Source organism: Capricornis sumatraensis, chromosome 2, assembly GCF_032405125.1.
Source record: "Capricornis sumatraensis isolate serow.1 chromosome 2, serow.2, whole genome shotgun sequence".
Lineage (NCBI taxonomy): Eukaryota > Metazoa > Chordata > Mammalia > Artiodactyla > Bovidae > Capricornis > Capricornis sumatraensis.
In genome coordinates this window covers 45,176,704-45,197,556 of record NC_091070.1, presented here as the reverse complement: position 1 = coordinate 45,197,556, position 20,853 = coordinate 45,176,704, and the positions used below count along the sequence as shown (strand labels likewise).

At 46.8% G+C, this 20,853-nt stretch overlaps 1 protein-coding gene across 1 annotated transcript in view; it reads left to right on the top strand.

The window, feature by feature from the left end:
- Positions 1-552: 552 nt before the first annotated feature.
- The window catches only part of ONECUT1 (one cut homeobox 1), a 31,434-nt gene continuing 11,133 nt past the window's right edge, over positions 553-20,853 (top strand). Inside the window, exon 1 of the mRNA XM_068966360.1 lies at positions 553-1,657. Coding sequence (XP_068822461.1) covers positions 553-1,657 — 1,105 coding nt within the window. The remainder of the gene's footprint in view (positions 1,658-20,853) is intronic.

Here is a 20,853-nt window from a genome sequence, read left to right as displayed (position 1 = left end):
CACCTTCATTTGTACGGGGACGTCACGGACCGAGAGCGCGGGGACCGAGGGGGCGGGGCCGATTGGCGCGCCTGCGCGCTGCGCCCGGCTGGCGGGAGGGTGGGCCGCGGCGGCGGCGGCGGCGGAACAGCGGCCAGAGTCTGCAACAGTAACCGAGCCATGGCTGGAGCTGGCCAGCGGCACGGACAGGCAGCAGCCGCGGAAGGCGCGCGGGCTGCGTCAGGGGAGCCGGGGGCCTCACAATTCTAAGAAGGAGAGGGGCGAGAGGGGGCCAGGGGCGGGAGGGCTGGGGGCACCGCGCTCGCCCAACGGCGCAGATCCTTTTTGGAAATTAATATTTAAAAAAAAAAAAAAAAAGAGGACGCAGAGGGGAAGGTGGGGACAAGAGGGAAGGCGAGACACACTGAGAGGGAGACAGAGCCCCACAGTGAGAGGGAGGAAGGAAGGCAACAGTCACCAGCAGCCGATGTGAAAACCGGACTGCGTGCGCCCTTCGCCGCCTCTGCCCGGCCTCATCGATGTTGTGTCCGCCGCCCGCTCGCCCAGATCACGATGAACGCGCAGCTGACCATGGAGGCAATCGGGGAACTGCACGGGGTGAGCCATGAGCCGGTGCCGGCCCCTGCCGACTTGCTGGGCGGCAGCCCCCACGCGCGAAGCTCGGTGGCGCACCGCGGCAGCCACCTGCCCCCGGCGCACCCGCGCTCCATGGGCATGGCGTCCTTGCTGGACGGCGGCGGCGGGAGCGGCGATTACCACCACCACCACCGGGCCCCCGAGCACAGCCTGGCCGGCCCCCTGCACCCCACCATGACCATGGCCTGCGAGACTCCCCCAGGTATGAGCATGCCCACCACCTACACCACCTTAACCCCTCTGCAGCCGCTGCCGCCCATCTCCACCGTCTCGGACAAGTTCCCTCACCATCACCATCACCACCACCACCACCACCACCCGCACCACCACCAGCGCCTGGCAGGCAACGTGAGCGGTAGCTTCACACTCATGCGGGACGAGCGCGGGCTGGCCTCCATGAATAACCTCTATACCCCCTACCACAAGGACGTGGCCGGCATGGGCCAGAGCCTCTCGCCCCTTTCCGGCTCCGGTCTGGGCGGCATCCACAACTCCCAGCAAGGGCTCCCACACTATGCCCACCCGGGTGCCGCCATGCCCACCGACAAAATGCTCACCCCCAACGGCTTCGAAGCCCACCACCCGGCCATGCTCGGTCGTCACGGGGAGCAGCACCTCACGCCCACTTCGGCAGGCATGGTTCCCATCAACGGCCTTCCTCCACACCACCCCCACGCCCACCTGAACGCCCAGGGCCACGGGCAACTCCTGGGCACGGCCCGGGAGCCCAACCCTTCGGTAACCGGTGCGCAGGTCAGCAATGGAAGTAATTCAGGGCAGATGGAAGAGATCAATACCAAAGAGGTGGCGCAGCGTATCACCACCGAGCTCAAGCGCTACAGCATCCCACAGGCCATCTTCGCGCAGAGGGTGCTCTGCCGTTCCCAAGGGACCCTCTCGGACCTGCTACGCAACCCCAAACCCTGGAGCAAACTCAAGTCCGGCCGGGAGACCTTCAGGAGAATGTGGAAGTGGCTGCAGGAGCCGGAGTTCCAGCGTATGTCTGCGCTCCGCTTAGCAGGTGAGCGGCCAAGTTGTTAGGCGCGAGAGCAGATAAGGTATTGGGGAAGCTAAAGGGACCCAAGGAGGCAGAGAAGGACAGCCTTCTGTGCACGCTTCATCCCGTCCTTCTTTCACCGAGAGGGGGGTTCCTAGGCCTGGAAGAGCCTGAGCGTGGCTCTCGGGAGCAGACACCCCCTTCCAGGAGTCAGTGCATTGGGCTGTGGAAGGTTACGGGAGCTGAGCGGCGCGGCCTGGGTGATTGCGGGGGCGCATTTGTTCTGGGAGACAGCGCAGGAAGCTCGAACAACCATAGGAGGAGAGGAATCCCCACACCTGGATGGATACGATTTGTGCGTCGCTTCTGGGTTTCGCACTCGGGTTTGGGGAGAGAGAGGCGAAGCGTGCGTGAAACTGCGCGCAGATGCTGCCAACCAGTATCCTTGGCACATACGTGGGCGCTGCGCTGGAGCGTGCAGGAGCTGCCTGCCAATGTTTATCTGAACTCGCTGCGTTGACTCCCCACTCCGGCGCTCACTCTAGTGGCACAGAGAAGGGCAGGGGTCTGGGGAGTGGGGAGCGCACTCTGGGAGTTCCAGCAAATGGTTAGGGAACCGCGGCGGTGGGTGTGTGGCGCAGATGCTTCCTAAGATTTAGCACGCACTTTGCGCGGGTGACCGACTGTTGAGACGGAGGCAGACCGTGCCAAGGTCCAGGTGAGGGCGGCCAAGGAATAAGGGAGCTTCTACCTGAGCCCAGAGACCGCTTTCGTTGCCGATTCGCTTAGCACTTCTCATTTTGTTTTATTCTTCCACATGAATTTTCGTCTGAATCCCATGCAGGGGGTGGGAGTGTGAAAGGAAAAAAAAAAAAAAAAACTAGTCTTCGAGCAGAGGTCTCCTGGCCCCAAACCCCGAGGCACTAGTGTTTCTGAGTTGGGCGGGAAGGTCTCGGTGGCATTGCATACACACAGCGCCCAGCTCCCCCAGCCTCTCTAGGCCAAGATACGGCGAAGGCTCTGGCCACCCGACTGGCGGAGGGGACAAGTGACGCCAGCCTGAATCACACGGGAGATTTCAAGCAGATTCAGCCACCCTCTAGGGCGGAGGACAAGCGGAGAGGTAGAGCCAAGGGCAGCCGAGGGTGGACTCGGTTTGATGAGACCGGGCTTGAGTTGATTGACTCTTGGGTACATACTGCCGCTCCCCACCCCATCTTAGCCCGGCGCCCTCGCCAGAGTCCTGGCGAAGAAAAAGGTAAAAGCCGGAATGAGGGTTTGTTAATTAACTGATCGTTCTCCATTAATTCGTCCCTGGAGTACGAGAGACAGTCAATCCGCTCAGAGCCGGGGGCACTGAGCCGTTTCACAGTCTAAAATCAAAGCGAGAGGCCAGGGCCCCCTCCCCCACATCGTGCGGGCCAATGAGAAGCTAGAGGGGAGCAGGTGCCGGCGTCCCCGCGAGCCTGCGACTAGAGCCGGAGAGGACTCAAAGCACTCCTGGCGTGTGAGCGCTTGTGGCCTGGCTAAAGCGCCTCGCCGCCTGAGCCTCTGCCCCCGCCAGGTTTTCCAGCCCAACCCCGCGCTCGTAGGCTCCAAGCAAAGTCCCCAGGAGGACTCGTGTAGCCTTCGCCCAAAAGTCTGGAGAGGCTGGGGTAAGGGGACGGGAGGGCAAGAAAGAGCTTGACCGGGTACCCTCTGGGGCTCCCGCAATTCCATTCTGTAGTTGTGTGTGCGGCCACCAGATCGCCCCCCTATCTCATGGGTGGACCGAGACCCCAGGACAGTTGAAGTTCTAGAAGGAATGGCCGAAAAGCCTATTCCTCTCCCTGACTGCTTCGCCTCTACGGGAGCCCAAGGTAGTGCCTTTTCACACGCGCGCACGCCAGGCCAGCCTCGAGTCGGGCTTCAGGACCTTTTACCCAGGCAGTGTACACACAAGCCTCACTTAGTGGGGTTAGGGAAATGCAAGGAGAGAAAGCCGTCCCCTCAGGAAAACTCGCTCCACACCCCCTACCTTGTGAAGGCGCTTCTTCAGGACTTCAACGACTCTCTTTCCCCAGGGCCTCCCATCTCCCCCTCGAAAGACTGACTGAGAAGTTAGGTTCAGAGACGTCCCAGAGCCCTGGCAACACGCCCGAGAGCTCTGTCCTGCAGGAGCGTCCTCTGACCTCCTTGCGTGGGCAGGCCTGGGGAGGTGCGGGCGGAGTACCCACCAGGGCTCTCAGGGACCCGAGTTATCCAAGGGGCCGCTGCCTGGCACCCAGCAGCTAGTGTAGAGTCGGGGCGCGTGGCCTTATCCTCGGTGAGGTGGGGGTGGGGAAGGAAAATCGGACACCGGCGGAACAGGCGTTTGGCGCCAAACCCCCAGCGAACTCTGCATCCTAAGACCCGGATGGAGAGTCGTCTCTTCCATTTTCCTTTCTTTAACTTCATTAAAGGGGTGGGGCTGGCTGGGATGAGCGTGCTTGCGGAGCCAGCCGGGATCAATCCAGGAAGAACCACGACTTGTTTTTAAGACACCAACTAACAGCGAACCGTCCTGTTAACATTTCTTTTACGGAAAATAAAAGGGGGGGCGGCAGATTCCTGGGCCGTTCAAATGATCTCTTGTAGGTTCTGACTGCAGGTGACCTAAAACAGATTGCAGGACATGTTGGCCCCAGCTGTGGGACGTCGCCGCCCCCCTCCCCGCTGCCAGCTCCGTCCGATGCACAGAGGAAGGTGCCACTTGCAGCTCTGCTCGCCTTTACATTCAAAGACCCCCCCCCGCCCCCACATACACACACACACACTCGTTTCTACCCCATTCCAGGCAAGGCCCATCGAGGTCGGTTCCTTGGCTGGGTGGCGGGAGAATCGCTTTTTCATGCCCCTCCTGGTACCCCAGGTTCCGGGCAGGTGGCAGACTGCTTGGAGAGACGCTTTCTCTTCACGAAATTGCATCGGCTGGTGGAAGACAAGAGTCAGGAGGAAATTTTCACCAAATTAACTACCTTTAAAAAATCAATATATTTTTCCCCTCAATATAGTACTTGCTGCTGCCCCATTTAAGTGCAGTGCATAGGCTCACGTTGCGTCTCCTCCCAGGTGGGGAGAGTGGGCTGGGCTGGGCTGTGCGGGTGGGTGGTCGCCCGCCTCTGACGTGGTCGCCTATTAAGACTGGAGGAGATTAGTCTCCAATTAAAGATTCCAGAAGACTCTGGCCACATTAGGGGAGCTGCCAGTGCAGTAAGTGGCTGCAAGTGCACACCCACCAGCGGGCAGGGCCGCCCTGAGGCACCTGTGAAGGTGGAGGTGCGGAAACCTCCAAGCTGCAGCGCCCGAGAGCCACACGGGTCTGCCGCACCCAGGACTGCTCCTATTTCCAGGCTGGCACTTGCCTCAGGGCCACCTGGAGAAGGGCAGGGGTGGGGGTGAGGGGGTGGCAGTCTGGCCAGAAGGTGGCCATGAGAAAAGTCTCCGCTAGGCCAACCTGGGCCATGTTTGCCATAAGTGGCCTTGCGGTCTGGTTGATTGATAACTGGCCCCCGCACAAGTCCATTTGCTTTTTGTTAATATTTATCCCAGCGGGTGACACTTCAACTGTCCCCTCATTTCCCTGGACCAGGGGAGCCAAGCAGAAGGAGTGCGATGCTGGGCCCTGGGAACCCCACTTCCCGAATCCTCAAAGACTCTGGGCCGAGTGAAAAGCCAGGACTGGGCCTAAGGAATGCAGGAACAGAAGGGTTCCTGGACCCAAGAGTAGGAGGAGAAGGTGCCAAATAGACTAGTTCCCCGCATACCCGGGCCGGCGTCTCAGCGCCGCGGGTCTCCGGCAGTGCAGCTGCTCCCATCCGGCTGTGGCGCGAACAAAGGGCCCGTGGGGCACAGAGGACCGAGTCAGCCTCGCAGCCTGGGGGCGAGGAGGGCTGGCTGCCGGGGAGGAGGGCCTCTTCCGAACCTTTCTTATAGCCTCCTCCCAGCGTGGCCTAGGGGGCAGCCAGTTGTCAGGCAGAGGCAGAGTCCCCTCACCAACTCCGGCCCATCGGTCGCCTTGCTCCCGGGGAGTTGGTTTGGGACCCCCTGACACACTAGCCGAACAGGTCTGGCTCTGGAGTCCAGTCACCAGACGGCTTTGCGTGTACCTTTCTCCCAGCCCATGTCTGAGTCCTAGAGGCCGTGTGATAATAGTTCTCCCTTGCGGTCCCCACTAGGGAGCACAAACTCCAGGGAGGAGAGGAGGGAACGCATGGAGTTAAGTGTGCATGTGGTGAAGATCACAGCAGATAGTTTGACTAGAGTGAAGGAGATCTGCTGGTCGTTCTGTGGTGACCTGGTGTCGGGGCATTGAGCACAGCCGCCAGAGACAATAAACCCTGCGGCCTGTTCCTAGGGCGGTTGGCTCTCCCACCAGCGGGCACAGCCCCAAGTCAGAGGGCGATCAGGGTCAATAGAAACCCAGTCCTGCCGTAGCTGTTTTGTACCTGACACTTGGGATGATCTGTGCCAACAACAGCAAGGTTGTGTTGTAGCAGCAGAGAGACTCAAATCCCAGGCTGCATCTTTATCTTCAAGCTTCCAGTGCTCAGTGCCAGGTGGGGAGCTAACCTCCTGCCCTCGCTGATGCCCTCGATCTGGACTCACCTTCCCCCAGTAGCTTAGGGGATCGTATTGTGCTCCAGACTGTGCTCCTGTAACTGCGCGCGCCCCCTGCGGGCCGCAGAGCCAGGCACCCAGTAAACTTCAGTGCCTCAATCCAATGGGAAGAGAAGAGGCTTTGTTTTAGAACACTGATGTGATTTTCAACCGATAACTGTTTTGATTGGTAGAGTGCAGTGGAGGGAGGAAAGGATACTGAGTGGATCTGTCTTGGTCCTACCCACTTCCTGGGTATGATCCCACTGGTGAGACAAAATCGCCATTCCCCCAAATTATACTCCAACTCTAACCTCTCCAAACAAGATAGCATGTTTGGAATTTATATCCAAATTATACTTCTGCTGGCATGTTGAGAATATCAGGGTCACAGTAGAGAAGGTGACCCTGGCAGTCTGAAATCAGAGATTGGGGCTCAGGGTGTAGTGAAGGGAGAGTGGATTAGCATTCCCTTTGTTTTGTTGTTTCGCCTTCCAGCTAACTGACCGGAGTTGGAAGGCTGCCCTGAGGCTTTGAGCTTGAAGCTCTTTGTTTGCCTTCTGGTGGGGTGCATGAAGGCACGCTTGGAGGCCTGGCAGCCTGAAGCCCCAGTGTTGCGTCAGGACCCTGGACAGGGCCCAGTCAGGCCTGTCGTCTGGGTTTCTCTTGCCCTTAAAAAGTGGCTAAGATGGCTTTGAAGAGTTGTGGTGAGGAAACAAAAATTAACAGCTAATATTTCAAAGTTTATGAGAAGTCATGAGACCCTACCAGTAGTATCCATGAGCACAATCAAGTAATAATGGAAAAGATCAAACCTATCCTCGTCAATCAGGTGGTTGATCTTTTCTTCCCTCCCCAGCAGCTTTCTGCATGCATCTGAGTGCACATACACACCTGCTTATACAATCGGAATTTAAGTCCCTATGGGTGTGACAGGAGTTGGATCATTAAGCTAAAACGTTCAATTCAGTCCCTTTGATCCGTGCTGGGAAAAATCTATAGTCATCTCTAATCTATGAGGTCTTTAAGGAGGTTGTTACATGAGCTGTTTTGATGTCATCATTTCCACATTCATGGCAAATTCAGCTAATCAAACAGATACTGCTACCCAAAGTTCTCAGAAGAAAGAGTTCTTGCAGAGTATATTGGTAAAATTTATTCTTGATTTCCTTATAAGAAAGAAAATCCTCAAGTCTAGTGAAAGTGGGTAATTGAAAAGGAGGTTCTTGGGTGTCTTGCTCCTCAAAATACATAGTTAGAAGCCTTGCCCTTCAAGTAACAGTGCTCAGTGCTCTTTGTAAACTTCATATATTGGAATAGTTAAACACCAGTTTAATATTTTAAGTCAACCAAGGAGTTTAGATGGACAGGATGAGAAATTTCTAATTTCATTTCAGTCCCTATAAAAACAGAAGTTTCCACACTTTTGGCAAATTTGAATGGTCCTCAATCTAGGGTACCAACAGAAGGAGGGTCTTATTGAAGTCATAATAGTTAAAGTATAGATTTCCTATAACTTGGGATAAAGGATTCAACAAGTATTAATTAAATACTATTTTCATTTTGTTTGTATTTAAATAAGATGGCTAAGCACCTTTGAGAGAAGTCATTTCCTGAAAAGTGTCGGCCTTATAGAGTTTAGTAAAAAGGAAAAACCTGATTTCTAATGTGAATTAATTTAATGCATAATCATACATTCTTGTCTTTATCAATAGATTTCCATAGATTTTTACTTTAACACAAGTATGCTAATTTGAATGAAGCTTAATTTTATTCTGAAATTGTAGAATTGGCTTAGATGACCAGGCCAATCACAGGACAATCTGATTATTTTGATACAAACATAAATTTGTTTTACCACAGGGTCTGGCTATAGAAACATCCACATTGTGTTCCTCCCCAAAGATGTAACATGATCATAAAGCTAAACAAATTAGCTTCCAGAAATTTTCCTCTCCTTTAGGTGAGATAGTTTGATAAGATAACAGCTGAACAGAACAAGATCTTGAAGTTCAACCCACAGATTTGTCTTGGCAAGTGATAAGGAAGTCAATTGATAAGGAAGGAGCTTGTGTCCATTGTGTACCTATTATTGGTCAGGAACTCTGCTGGGCACATATGTGTTGTGCTTAGTTGCTCAGTCATGTCTGACTTTTTGTGACCCCATGGACTATAGCCCGCCAGGGTCTCCTGTTCATGGGGATTCTCCAGGCAAGAATACTGGAGTGGGTTGCCATGGGGATCTCCAGGGGATCTTCCCAGCCCAGGGATCAAACCCAGTTCACCCGTGTTATAGGCAGATTCTTTACCATCTGAGCCACCATTTAATTCTTGTACCAGTGGCTCCCAAATCTTGCTACACTTTGAACTTATTTAGGGATCTTTTCAAAAATTACTCCTGGCTAAAATCTCAAATATTCTGGACATTAGTAGTATAGGGCATGACCTGGGCACTGTGATTTTTAAGAGCTCTGATGTGATTTTAATGTGCATCAAAGTTTAGGAGCCACTAGTTTATGGGGTAGTTACCATTATTTTCCGGCTTCTCTGTTCAATGAGGTTGAATTATTTAACTGTGGTAACAAAGCTGGAAATCACTGAGGCCCTGTGCACAACTTTCTCAACTCAAAGCCCAGAATCCCCTTACCCTCCACCCTGTGCCTCAATTACGGGTTCAAGTTCACCAGGTCAGTGGACCAAGAATGTGGAAATGTCTGATCCCCTGTCATAAACACCAACCTGGAAAGTCTCTGCATAATAAAGGCCTTGAAAGTAGAGAATGTGTGTCTTCCCTCTGGGATGCTAAAAGAGAGATACTTGTGGAAACTTCTTTCTTTTTTTCTATTAAGACTTATAAGAGAGATCTTTTATTGCTCCTTTGAAGAAAGAGGGAATGTGAGGCAGTAACAGAGCTAGCCTTGGAACTGAAGTCTCCTTATCCATTTGTTCACTTAAACAATTATTGATGGGCAAGACCCATCTCATTAGATGTGTTCTGTGGGTAGGACTGGTCCACGGGGACCCAGCCTGGAGGAGGGCCCAAAGGCCCAAACCTCCCATACTTTCTGGCATTGGTGTTCTGATCCACACTTGCACAATAATTATATTTCTTGGCTTCACATCAGTTCCTGTCTTGCTATTCCAAAGCTTGCCTGTTACTCATGTTTTAGGACTCTGCACTAAAAAATAATAAATTGACTTAAACTCTGTATATATGTTGGCAGTCGTCCAGAGGGTAACTTACAGTTTCCCTCAACCACTGCGAGCTTCCAGTTATCCGAGTGTTTCTCATCTCCCTTTGCAATCGCCATAGGATCCTCAGAATCGACAGTTTCTGAAATCGCTGCTTTCGTTTTTGCATCTGGTGATGACCTCATAGTCCCAAAGAGAGGTTATCAAAGGAACATAATAAACTCTATTCTTTTCACTTTCTTTCCTGTTGTCTTCTAAAACAGATCAACGGGGGAAATTAAATAAATAAATGAGCGAAACGCGCCACCTAGTGAATCCTGTGCTCACTGCAAGGTGAAGTGCGTGAGAGGAGTGGCTAGCACGATTCAAGTATTGATGGAGTCACAAAAATCGTTCATTAAGGCAATTTAATCTTTGCTATTAAATGTCCTTTCAATTCATTTGGGGTAATTAAGATGCAGTTAAAGTGATTAAATTCTAATTACTTATGCTAGACAAAGACATATTTGTCACACTAATGCGGTTAACTAAGGACTCAGAAAGAAAGTTAACATTTACTTCAAATGATGCAACTGGAAAAATCAGTTCCTCTTTTCATCATTAATCCAGTGAGCTGGGTGATTATGTAATGGCACTACAAGCTCATTAAACAGGGGAAGTGCTGATTAAAATGACTGCTGGGAGGAAAACCTGATCCAGGAGTACCAAAGTACCCTTTGGTCAGCATTCTTAGCAAAATTACTTGAAGGCCTCTCTCTTCAAGCCGCCCCCCCTCCCCCAAAGTAATAAGCAGCTCCTGAGTTTTATCCTGACATTAAAAGAGGGATGCTTCTTGGAAAGCTTTTATTGCCAGCCTGCAGACACTGTTAAACCAAAAGATATTTTCAAATGGTAAATGGATTCTTGGGGTAGAGATGATCAAGGCAAGGGAGGTGGGGGAGGGGGGATCTCTGAAGTAAACAACTCGGAATGAAAATTTCCACTTCAGGTTTTCGAAGCCACTACGCATACACCCTTCCTACTAATTAGTCCTTCTCCGCTCCCCAGTTGCTTCTGACTACCTCTTATGTGAGAACAGATTCCTTTACACACACCATGCTTGTTATGCACACTCTGAAGAGCATAACAGCTGCATAACAGCTTCAGCTGCAAATTGATCTCTTTCCAGAGTTTTTCTACATTCACATGTAAAGGCATCTAAGATTATACACCATCAGCTTACTGCGACTATATTGTATGGATATGTGTAATATCCATAAATAGGTCCTAGCCTCCTACAACAGCTTAATTCTGAATACTCAGAAGAGGAGGATGAATTGAAATTTCACTGCATTTGAAGTTTGTCTGGGGCTTCCCTGGTGGCTCAGATGATAAACAGTCTGCCTACAATGCAGGAGACCTGGGTTCTATCCCTGGGTCAGGAAGATTGCCTGGAGAAGGGAATGGCTACCCACTCCGGTATTCTTGTCTGGAGACTTCCATCAACAGAGGATCCTGGTGGGCTACAGTCCATGAGGTCGTGAAGAGTCAGGCATGACTGAGCAACTAACACTTTTTCACTCTTTCTCACTTCCTCACAAAATGGCTTCTTAAGCCCAAACCTATATTTTGCCTGGGGGGAATGATCCAAGGATGAGGATGACAAGTCAAAAAATTGGAGATTAATTTCCCTGGGAGATTGCTATCTTTAAAAACTGTTAAATTTGCCTATTGAAAACCATTATTATAGAGATTGCATCTTTTCCCTATTTATCCCATTGAAATTCAGTTTTATTTCTGTTTAGTTCACAAGGAAAGGACCTGAAAATATCAAATTCATCAGTCACTTACATCAAAGAACTACCTTTTAAAAGTAAATTGGCAGTTATTTAAGTATTTACAGAGTCATTTTTAATTTAATAGATTTCTATACCATTTTAAATTACTAAACCAAATAAACACATTTAAAAACCACAAAAAAAAAAAAAAGGCCTAGACTAAGAATTGAGAGCCCCAGAGTCAGGTTCTTATACTAATTAGCTCTGAGAGCTTGTCAAGTCATTTAACCTTTCTGGGCCTCAGTCTCCTTAAATGTAGAATGAAGTATTTGCCCTTAGAGTCCTTCAAGATCCGTGTTCTATGATTGATTGACTACTATGATGACTGTGTCTCTTATCTCAATTTAGTGCTGTGTCCCAAAGTCGAGATTCAACAAGGTGTAAGTCCCTGGGGCCCATCTCTTGGGCAGAGTCTCAGATCAGGCTCTTCTATTAGATGCCCAAGAGGAAACACCTGTCCAGTCAGGGGCACTGCATTCTGGTACAAAAATGCTGCCATTTAAGGATACAATTCCTGGGTCCTAACAATACAAGTGGTTGGTGAGGATACAGATCACCAGGAGTTCATGCCCTGCTGGTTGCTTCAAAAGATCATTTGGATTATAAACCTGAACCCATACCTGGACCAGGTCTACTCCTCGGTGTATACCCTAGATAAGCTGACAGATGCTCTTGAAGACGAGTACAAGGATGGTTTGTAACAGCACTATTTCTAAGGGCAAACAACCAGAAACATCCCAAAAGTCCACTGATGAGGAGCACAGGAATAAACTGTGGTATATTCACATTAATGCAGGAGTATATTGTGATGAAAATGAATGAGCCGCAGGTATACACCACAGCATAGTTGAGTCTTAGGAACAATGTTAATTTTTTTTTTTTTTTTAAAGAACAAGCTACAAAAGGTCACACCAGAACAATACTGTTTTTACAAGGCTCAAAAGCAAGCAATGCTAAACAACTTACTGTTTAGAGATATATAAGTATGTGGTAAAAACTAATACTAAATTCAAGTTCCTAAGAGTGGTTACCTCCAATAGGAGAAGGTCAAAGATGGAAGGAGAGAACACCTTTGTAGCTTCCCAAACAGTAGTTGTTCTGGTTCTTTTGTCATGTCACCTGTGTTCACTTTGTTCCTGGGCTTCCTATCTTAAATACATATGATTTGTAAGAGGTAAATATTATGTAATTTTAACTTTTAGGAGGAAAAATATTATTTCTGTCTGGTTCCCCAACCCAAACAACTTGGACCAAACAAACCCCAGGACATTTGAGTTGTTATTTACACAGTTCTTAGCCCTGTACTAAATGTCAGCCCTCTTAGGAATTAGATTTGACCAGTTATGGACAGGGCATAAGATGTGGAAGAGGAAACGTCACTAGACCTGGAGAGAGTGGTTCTTTCTTTATTCGTTTAAGCACCAGCATAACAACACTGTGCTCAATACTGGGGGTGGTGTGTACAGCAGACATTTTTGGAACTCATCGTCGAGTGGGGAAGAGAGACAAATAGCTGTTTCTTGGTTGCATTTTTGTGCCAAAATAAAAGGTTTGGAATGTGATGAAAGGATAGTTTTGAAGATCTAGGGAAAAAATAAATTGGACTTGGTCAGAAATAGAGAAAGAGTTTTTCAGGCAGAGGGAACAACAGCATCTGTGCACAGCCTGGCTGGAACCCCTTTGCAGAAGATTTAGCGGATGTGAGTTATTATACAACCGGAAGCTTGTTTCTTCCCCAGCACAACTGAGAGACACAGTACCTTTCTATCAATAACAAAAGTGTTCTCCAAGGCTGTAGTTTTTTGTAGTGGGGAGGGGTGGATGGAGGGTTTCATATTCCTCAAATCAGATTGGCAGCTGGCAGAGAAGTGGGAAGAAAATACATGCCGATTAAAAAGTTTTTCAGGTGATTCTAACTCCAAATTGAGAATTAGAACATTGATATTGAGCATTACTGTATATAAAATAAATAAGGATCTAATGTATATAGCACAGTGAACTATATTCAATATCTTCTAATAACCTATAGTGGAAAAGAATCTGAAAAAGAATATATATATATGTGTGTATATATGTATGTGTGTGTGTATATATATATATATTTAACTGATTCACTTTGGTGTACATCAGAAACTAACACAACATTGTAAATCAACTATAGTTTAAAAAAAGAGTATTGATATTGAGACTTTAAGAGTAAATGACTTTATTTTTACCCCTTTATTATTTATTTTACCCCTTTTCTGGAATGACCTATATAATTCTATAGTTATATATATTTTAATGACACATAATATTATTATATAACATGTATTATATTAATATCATTTTATGATATTTTATCTCTTTTGAGATCAAAAGTTCACTCAAAAATTCAATATTCCTATTGGAATGTTATGTCCATACTTTTGTCTGTCTGAAAAACTCTTACTGTTCACTGGTCCTTACTACTCAGTGTGGTTCTTAGTACAACAGCAGAACTTGTAAGAAGTGCAGACTCTCAGGTTCCCCTCTGGACCTACTGAATCTGAACTTGCATCTTGACAAGATCCCCAGAAGATTCACATGCACATTCAAGTCACCAAGGGTTACATTACATCATTCAGAAGGTCCATTTTCCTTCATTAGCCCTCATGCTATTGGAGCACCTCCTGTGTGCAAGTTCAGTTCAGTTGCTAAGTCACGTCCGACTCTTTGCAGCCCCATGGACTGCAGCAGTCTTCCCTGTCCATCACGAACTCCCTGGAGGTTGCTCAAACTCATGTCCATTGAGTTGGTGATGCCATCCAACCATCTCATCCTCTGTCGTCCCCTTCTCCTCCTGGCTTCAATCTTTCCCAGCATCAGGGTCTTTTCCTATGTGCAAGATGCTGGGCTAAGTGCTGGGGCCCAAAACTCATATCCTATAGGAGCTCACAGAAGGACGAGTATGGGTAAAGAATTACTTACTGTGCCCCTTATGATGCTGGGGTAGGTAGGAGTACAGTTCTGTGGGAGCAGGGAGGACACTGGAAAGAAGACTGGAAAGGCAGGACATAGTTGCGTGTCTGTCCAGTCCAAGGGACTGGAGTTGGTGACAGCAGGAGCTGAAGGAAGTTGTGGCCTCTATTGGCGTGAAGTTGTCAGGCTTGTGCTTTTGAAAGCCATCCTAGTGTGAACCAATAAGAGAAGCAGCAGCAGCAGGGCAGTAACTAGGAGGGGTGGCAATAGATGATGAGGGTCAGATTATATGCCACTGTCAGCAAAGGTAGAGAAAATATATGTTTCTTTTCAGGTTTTTTTTTTCCATTATAGGTTACTGTAAGACATTGAATATAGATCCCCATGTTATACAGCATGTCTTTACTGTTTATCTATTTTATATATAGTACTGTGTATCTATTAACCCCAAACTCCTAATTTATTCCCCCCATACTGTTATTCCCTTTGGTAACCATAAATTTGTTTGCCATGTCTGTGAGTCGATTTCTGTTTTGTAAACAAGTTCATTTGTATCATTTTTTTGAGATTCTACATATAAGCAATATTATATATTTTTCTTTCCCTGACTTATTTCACTTAATATGATATCTCTAGGTCCGTCCAAATGGCATTATTTCCTTCTTCTTTATGGCTGAGTAATGTTCCATTGTATATATGTACTACATGTTATTAGACACTTAGGCAGCTTCTGTGTCTTAGCTGTTGTAAATAGTACTGCATTGAACATAGGGGTGCATGTATCTTTTCAAAACAGAGTCTCCTCTGCATATATGCCTAGGAGTGGGACTGCACGATTACATAGTAACTGTATTTTTAGTTTTTTAAGGAACCCCCATACTGTTCTTTATAGTGGCTGCACCTGCATACATTCCCACTGAGAGTATAGGAGGATTCCTTTTCCTGCACACCCTCTCCAGCAATATTATTTATAGACTTCTTAATGATCATCTAGTGCTTTTAAAATATAACTTCTTTCTACAAGTATTACTACTAATCAAGAAAAAAGGTGACAAGAATCACCCATAAGCATAGGTAATCCTCATTTTTGTGAATATCTTTCCAATCTTTTCTCAATGGGATGATCCATACATATTTTGTTACAATTTTTAAAATTAAAATTCCTTGTTACCAAATTTATGATAGAACATTTGAAAATACATGGAAGAATAATGGAGACAAGAAAAAACCCCTGGTAATTCCGCCATCCCTGCCCTCTCCCAAAATACCTCATGCCTGGCGTGCTACAATTCATGGGGTCGCAAAGAGTCGGACACGACTGAGCGACTGAACTGAACTGAGCTGAGCACTTACTCATTTAGCAGATTTGTATAGCTAGGATGTTTACAGTTTGCAAGACGGCAAAGAGTCAAAGCCCTCCCCCTACTCCTGGAGCAGTTTGGGTCAGAAAACATTCTGCACATTGTGTTTTACAGCTATGCTATAATTTAACCAACCCCCTATTTGTGGATACTTAGGTGGTTCCATAAATTGATTGGGCAAACATAAATTTTATGACTAATATTTTAGAAGTATCATAATTTATATAACCTCTCCAACAACCTTTCCTGTCATTGGACATTTCAATGATTTCAGGTTTTTTGTTTTATTTTGTTTGTGCTATTAGAAATCAATGACATAACAGTCAGCAATATTATATGTAAAACTTTTGTGAATATTGTCCTTTTTCAAAAATAATTTTTCTCTAATAACTTTGAATAATATGAAACACTATAAACAATATAACAGAATCAAATCATCCATAATTCTGTAACCCAGAAATGATACCATCTATATACTGGTTTATTTTCCTCTAGGTTTTAAAAGTACATAAATAAACTACATTTTTAATTTTAATTTTTCACAAAATTAAGCTCATAAAGAGTTAACAATCAAACTTATCTCAATGTGAATATTAATCAAAAGCATGATTTAAGATTTTATTTGAAAATTTCAAATTTTTCAAACGATACAAAAATAGAATAGTACAAAGAGCATATACCATTTACCCACCAGTTGACTAATTGTTAACACTTTATCCCATTTGTGTTATCATTTGTGCACCTATGCTCTCTATCTGTCTGCCAATTTCTCTCAGTCTGTCTTTCACTCTCTCATATGCACAGAAATGTTTTCATTAGCCATTTCAGAGTATATTGCATACATCATGGCCCCTCACTCCTATGTACTTAGGAATGTATCTCCAAGAGTACAGATGTTTCCTCTGTAGCCACAGTTCACTTTTTTGCCTACTGATAAGATTATGCAAATATCCTACTACTCATCAAAATTCCCCCCAGATTTAGCAACTATTGATTCTTGCCTGACCTACTCTTCATTGCTACGGCTTCAAAATGATTTTCCATCTCCAGTTTCCTGCCTTGTTTGACAGTCACCTCTCGGCTTTCTTCTGTGAGCAAGAGCCCCTTCTCTCTCATTTACTTACCCATTTGTTATTGGTGTGGATTCACACATTCCTTCTTTCCCAGTGGTTTCTAATTCAGTTCTGTACATACCTGTTTTGATACTCTCAAGCTTTCTCAGATTTGACAATGAGAACCCCTTTAATTTGGCTCATGTGTTCTTGTGACATGCTTCTGTCTTTTCTTCTCCTTCTCATCCTCCTTCTCCCTATCTTTTTTTTTCCTTTAAACTTTATGGCATTCTTTGTTATAAGATGTTCCAAGTCCTAGAGTCTACCTTTTCTTTGATAAGCCATGGTTTACTGTGGTGAGGAATGGTGTTAGAGACCAAGAAGGCCTGGGTACGAAGTGTGCTCATGGCTACCAGGGTGATTTTGTTTTCCAGCCCTCACAGAAAAATCCAGGGGGAAAAAATGTATGTATATTTATGCACACACACCACACAAACATACATATGCACTCGTACATACATAATATATATGTGCACCTAAACCCAAATGGCACAGTGGCAAAGAATCCACTTGCTAGTGCAGGAGATGCAAGAGAAGTGGGTTCGATCCCTGGGTCAGGAAGATCCCTTGGATGAGGAAATGGCAACCCACTCCAGTATTCTTGCCTGGGAAATCGCATGGTCAGAGGAGCCTGACAGGCACAGTCCTTGGGTCGCATAGAGTTGGACACAGCTGAGTGAGCATGAAAGCATACACATAAACATTCTTACATACATATTTTTTAAATCATGAATTTGCACCTCCCCATCTAACTGTAATATATCCCCATAGGATTTTTTCTTGCCTACCCACATTCCATAATTGTATGTCCCTTCCTCTACAGTGAGAACCCTGTTACCCAATAACTTATCCACCCCACCAACCCACATGCACAGTTACTCATTTGCTCAATCCTGTGATACATCCAAAATCATTTCGGACTTGCTTCACCCATACCCATAAAATAAATAAACCTGCTAAACAATTTTTCTGTAGTATTCATTTGCAGTTCTTCTCCCATACATATGCCCCAACATCATTGGGAACTTGTTAGAAATCCTACTGGGAAAGAGCTCAGTAATCTGAGTTCTTACAAGCTCTCCAAGTGATTCTAAAGCATGTTAAAGTCTGGGAAGCCCTGCCTGAAATATGTGGAACAGGTTTATGATAGGTTTATGTGTATGTACCTTTGTACCAACATGTTACTGTATACAATAATACTTTCAAAATACCCTAAATGCAACAAACATAAGTGGAGAAAGCAGTGGCACCCCACTCCAGTACTCTTGCCTGGGGAATCCCATGGATGGAGGAGCCTGGTGGGCTCCCGTCTGTGGGGTCGTACAGAGTCGGACACGACTGAAGCGACTTAGCAGCAGCAGCAGCAAACATGAAACAGGTCCAGTGAAGACTCATCAGGGTCCTTTTGTCAGCGTGGGTGTGGAAGTGTGATATAAAAGAAGATAAGCCCCCAGTTCTTTGTTTCTGCTCCTTTGCCAGCCTGGTGTATAATCAGGAGGAAGAGGAAGGTACGGGTGTGAAGTACCCTCATTTTCCAGAGGGAGTGCTCTTCAGCTCCACAGTTGCCGCCCCTCTGCCCTTCAGCATTAGGAAGTTCTATCAGTTAATGACAGAATTTCCTCCAACTTTATTCCAAACTAACTGGGAAACCTGGGAAGATGTATGTTTGTGAATCCTATTCTCTCAGAGAATCTTAATTCAGTAGGGTTAGGATAGGGTTCTGGAATGTGCATTTTGAACAAGCCTCCCCTTCATGCTCCCAGGTGATGCTGATATATTTGACCCACACCTTACAGTTTCTGCTCTGGACTCTAGACCCTTGTCACTCAGAGGACCATCCTGGACCAGTGACTGAGTAGTGAGCAACTGGGAACTTGTTAAATGTGCAGAACCTCAGACTCTGCCCTGACCAGCCAGATCAGAATTTTCATCTTAATAAGATGTCCAAATGACTCAAGATTATGCACTCAAGTTTGAGAAGCAGTGATTTAGAATAGTGGTTCTCAGCCTTAGCTACGTGTTAGAATCACCTGGGGACTTTCAAAGGATTGTGTCTTGGATGGCTCCCCATTTTCTATGGGCCCACATCCAACTTATTTATCCAACAAGGATGCTGAGTATGCCAGATTAATAATCTGAAGTCTACTCTGACAGAACTCATTGTTGTTTCCTAGTGAGAGAGATGGGTAGGTAATAAGTAATTTTCTGGGGAGCTCTATGGGCACAGGAGACCACAGTTCTCCCTAGATGAGACAGGGGATGGAGAAGCCTTGATAGAAAGTGAGATGCTTGAGCTAAGCCTTGAGTTAGGGAAAAGAAAGAGAAGGACACTCTGAGTGAGGAAACAGCTTGAGCAAAGGAATAGAAGTGTGAACATTCATTGTAGATTTAGGACTGACTTCTGAGTAATGTGACTTAGTATGGATGGTGGCTGGGCAGCTGTGGGAAGTGAGGTGGGAACAGTGGTTGGGATCAGAACGTCAAGGTCCTTGAATCTCATGATGAAGCAGCCACCAAGGGCTTTCTCTCAGGCTTTCTGGAGACCTTTGTGAGGCCAACTGTATGATACATGTGTCATTGGAGGAAGAGCATTTTCAATTGACTCTGCAGATGACTTTCCAGAAATGAAAACAAGGAAAACCACTAATTTAAAACTAAGAAATGTCTGATGACCAAGTGAAAAGTCAAAATTGTAGGCTGTTTTTGAAGGAGTTCCATTTTATAACTTTCAATTGCTGTGAATATTGTGAAGTGTTATATATGGCTATTAATTAAAGAAATGGGATCGATAAGCTAAGACTTACAATTCACAATGGGCCTGCATGAGATAATAGTGCATAGTAAGCATGTAATTCATCAGGTCTGCCATTTGTTGTGACCGTTTTGCAGAATCAACATCATAACTAGGGCATCGATATCACATATTTCCAATTATCGGGGCTCAAAGTATTGAGGGGCTCCACCAGTTACTGTCAGCAGCTGTACATTTCAGTCGACTCTATTCCATCCCTCCCAGGCTCAGCCAACCTCTGCTCTCCTTTGGTCATAAAGTCCAACCTCAGGCTACAGCTCTGGAGCCTTCTTTAGAGAAGAGAAATTGATGGAAGTATTTTGGAGGACTCCAGGCAGCAGATGGGTGGGAAGGCAGGTCTGTGTCTTGAATAGCTGTTATAGAAGCAAACAGGGTGGAGAGGTGAGAGGGTTGGGCAACTTTTCCAACCTGAGTTTGGTGCAGCAGACCTCTCTTGACTTTAGCTGCTCTCCATCTTTCCTTTGCTTTGGATCAGCCCAGGTTTCTTCTGCTTCCTCTCAGAGCCGATATCCATACTGAGACAGCCTCTAGTGTTCTTCTGTGCCCCTACTGAGACTAGACTCACTCTGGCCCCTCTCCCAGGCCAGTGTGGGTCTTGCATCCCCTTCGCTGCCTGGGCTTCCTTCATCTCAACTTGGCATGCAACCCACTTTCCTGGGTGGGCCAATGCAGTCCTTTCTGCCAGACCCGTCTGGCTGATAACAGGCCTGCTGCCTGCCTAGCCACCTGCTTCTGCTCCACTCACCAAGGCTCTGGGTTCCCTAGGCTCCCCTCACCAGCTGCTCCTTCCCTATTTAACCATCCTGGGGAAAGATTTCACGATGTGTCCACTGTGTTGCATCTGCTTCCAGGGCACAGTGGAGTTGGAGGTCCCCAGGTTAACCAGCTGTGTGCCCATAGGCAAGTTACCTCACCTCTTTAACAGTGTTTCTTCACTTACAGAAAAAGACATACTATCCATTTCTACCTCCCCTGAGTTTTGTGGGATCACATGGGAAGGTTTAATGGAGGTGTTTTAAGCACTGTAAAGCATGGTACAGGGGTAAGGTACAGTGATCATCCTTGACTAGGAACATCTGCTCTTTCCATGTTTGTATTAGGTGTTTCATACGCATGCCCAGAAGAGTTTCCATAGGTGCTTGAGCTACCCACAAAGTCATAGACACCAGCAAAGCTCACCTGTGTCCAGCAGGTTGTACTGGCCCCATCTCCTTCTCCTGGGCATCATCATTACCAAATAGTCCATGCAGGTGTTCCCTTCCCGTGTAAAGGCTGCCCTTGGCCGTATCAGTTAGAATTCACTGGAGTTGCTTTTCAGATTGTACTGTATACTGTGGGAAGGGTAAATTTGCTGCTTAAGAGCTGTCCC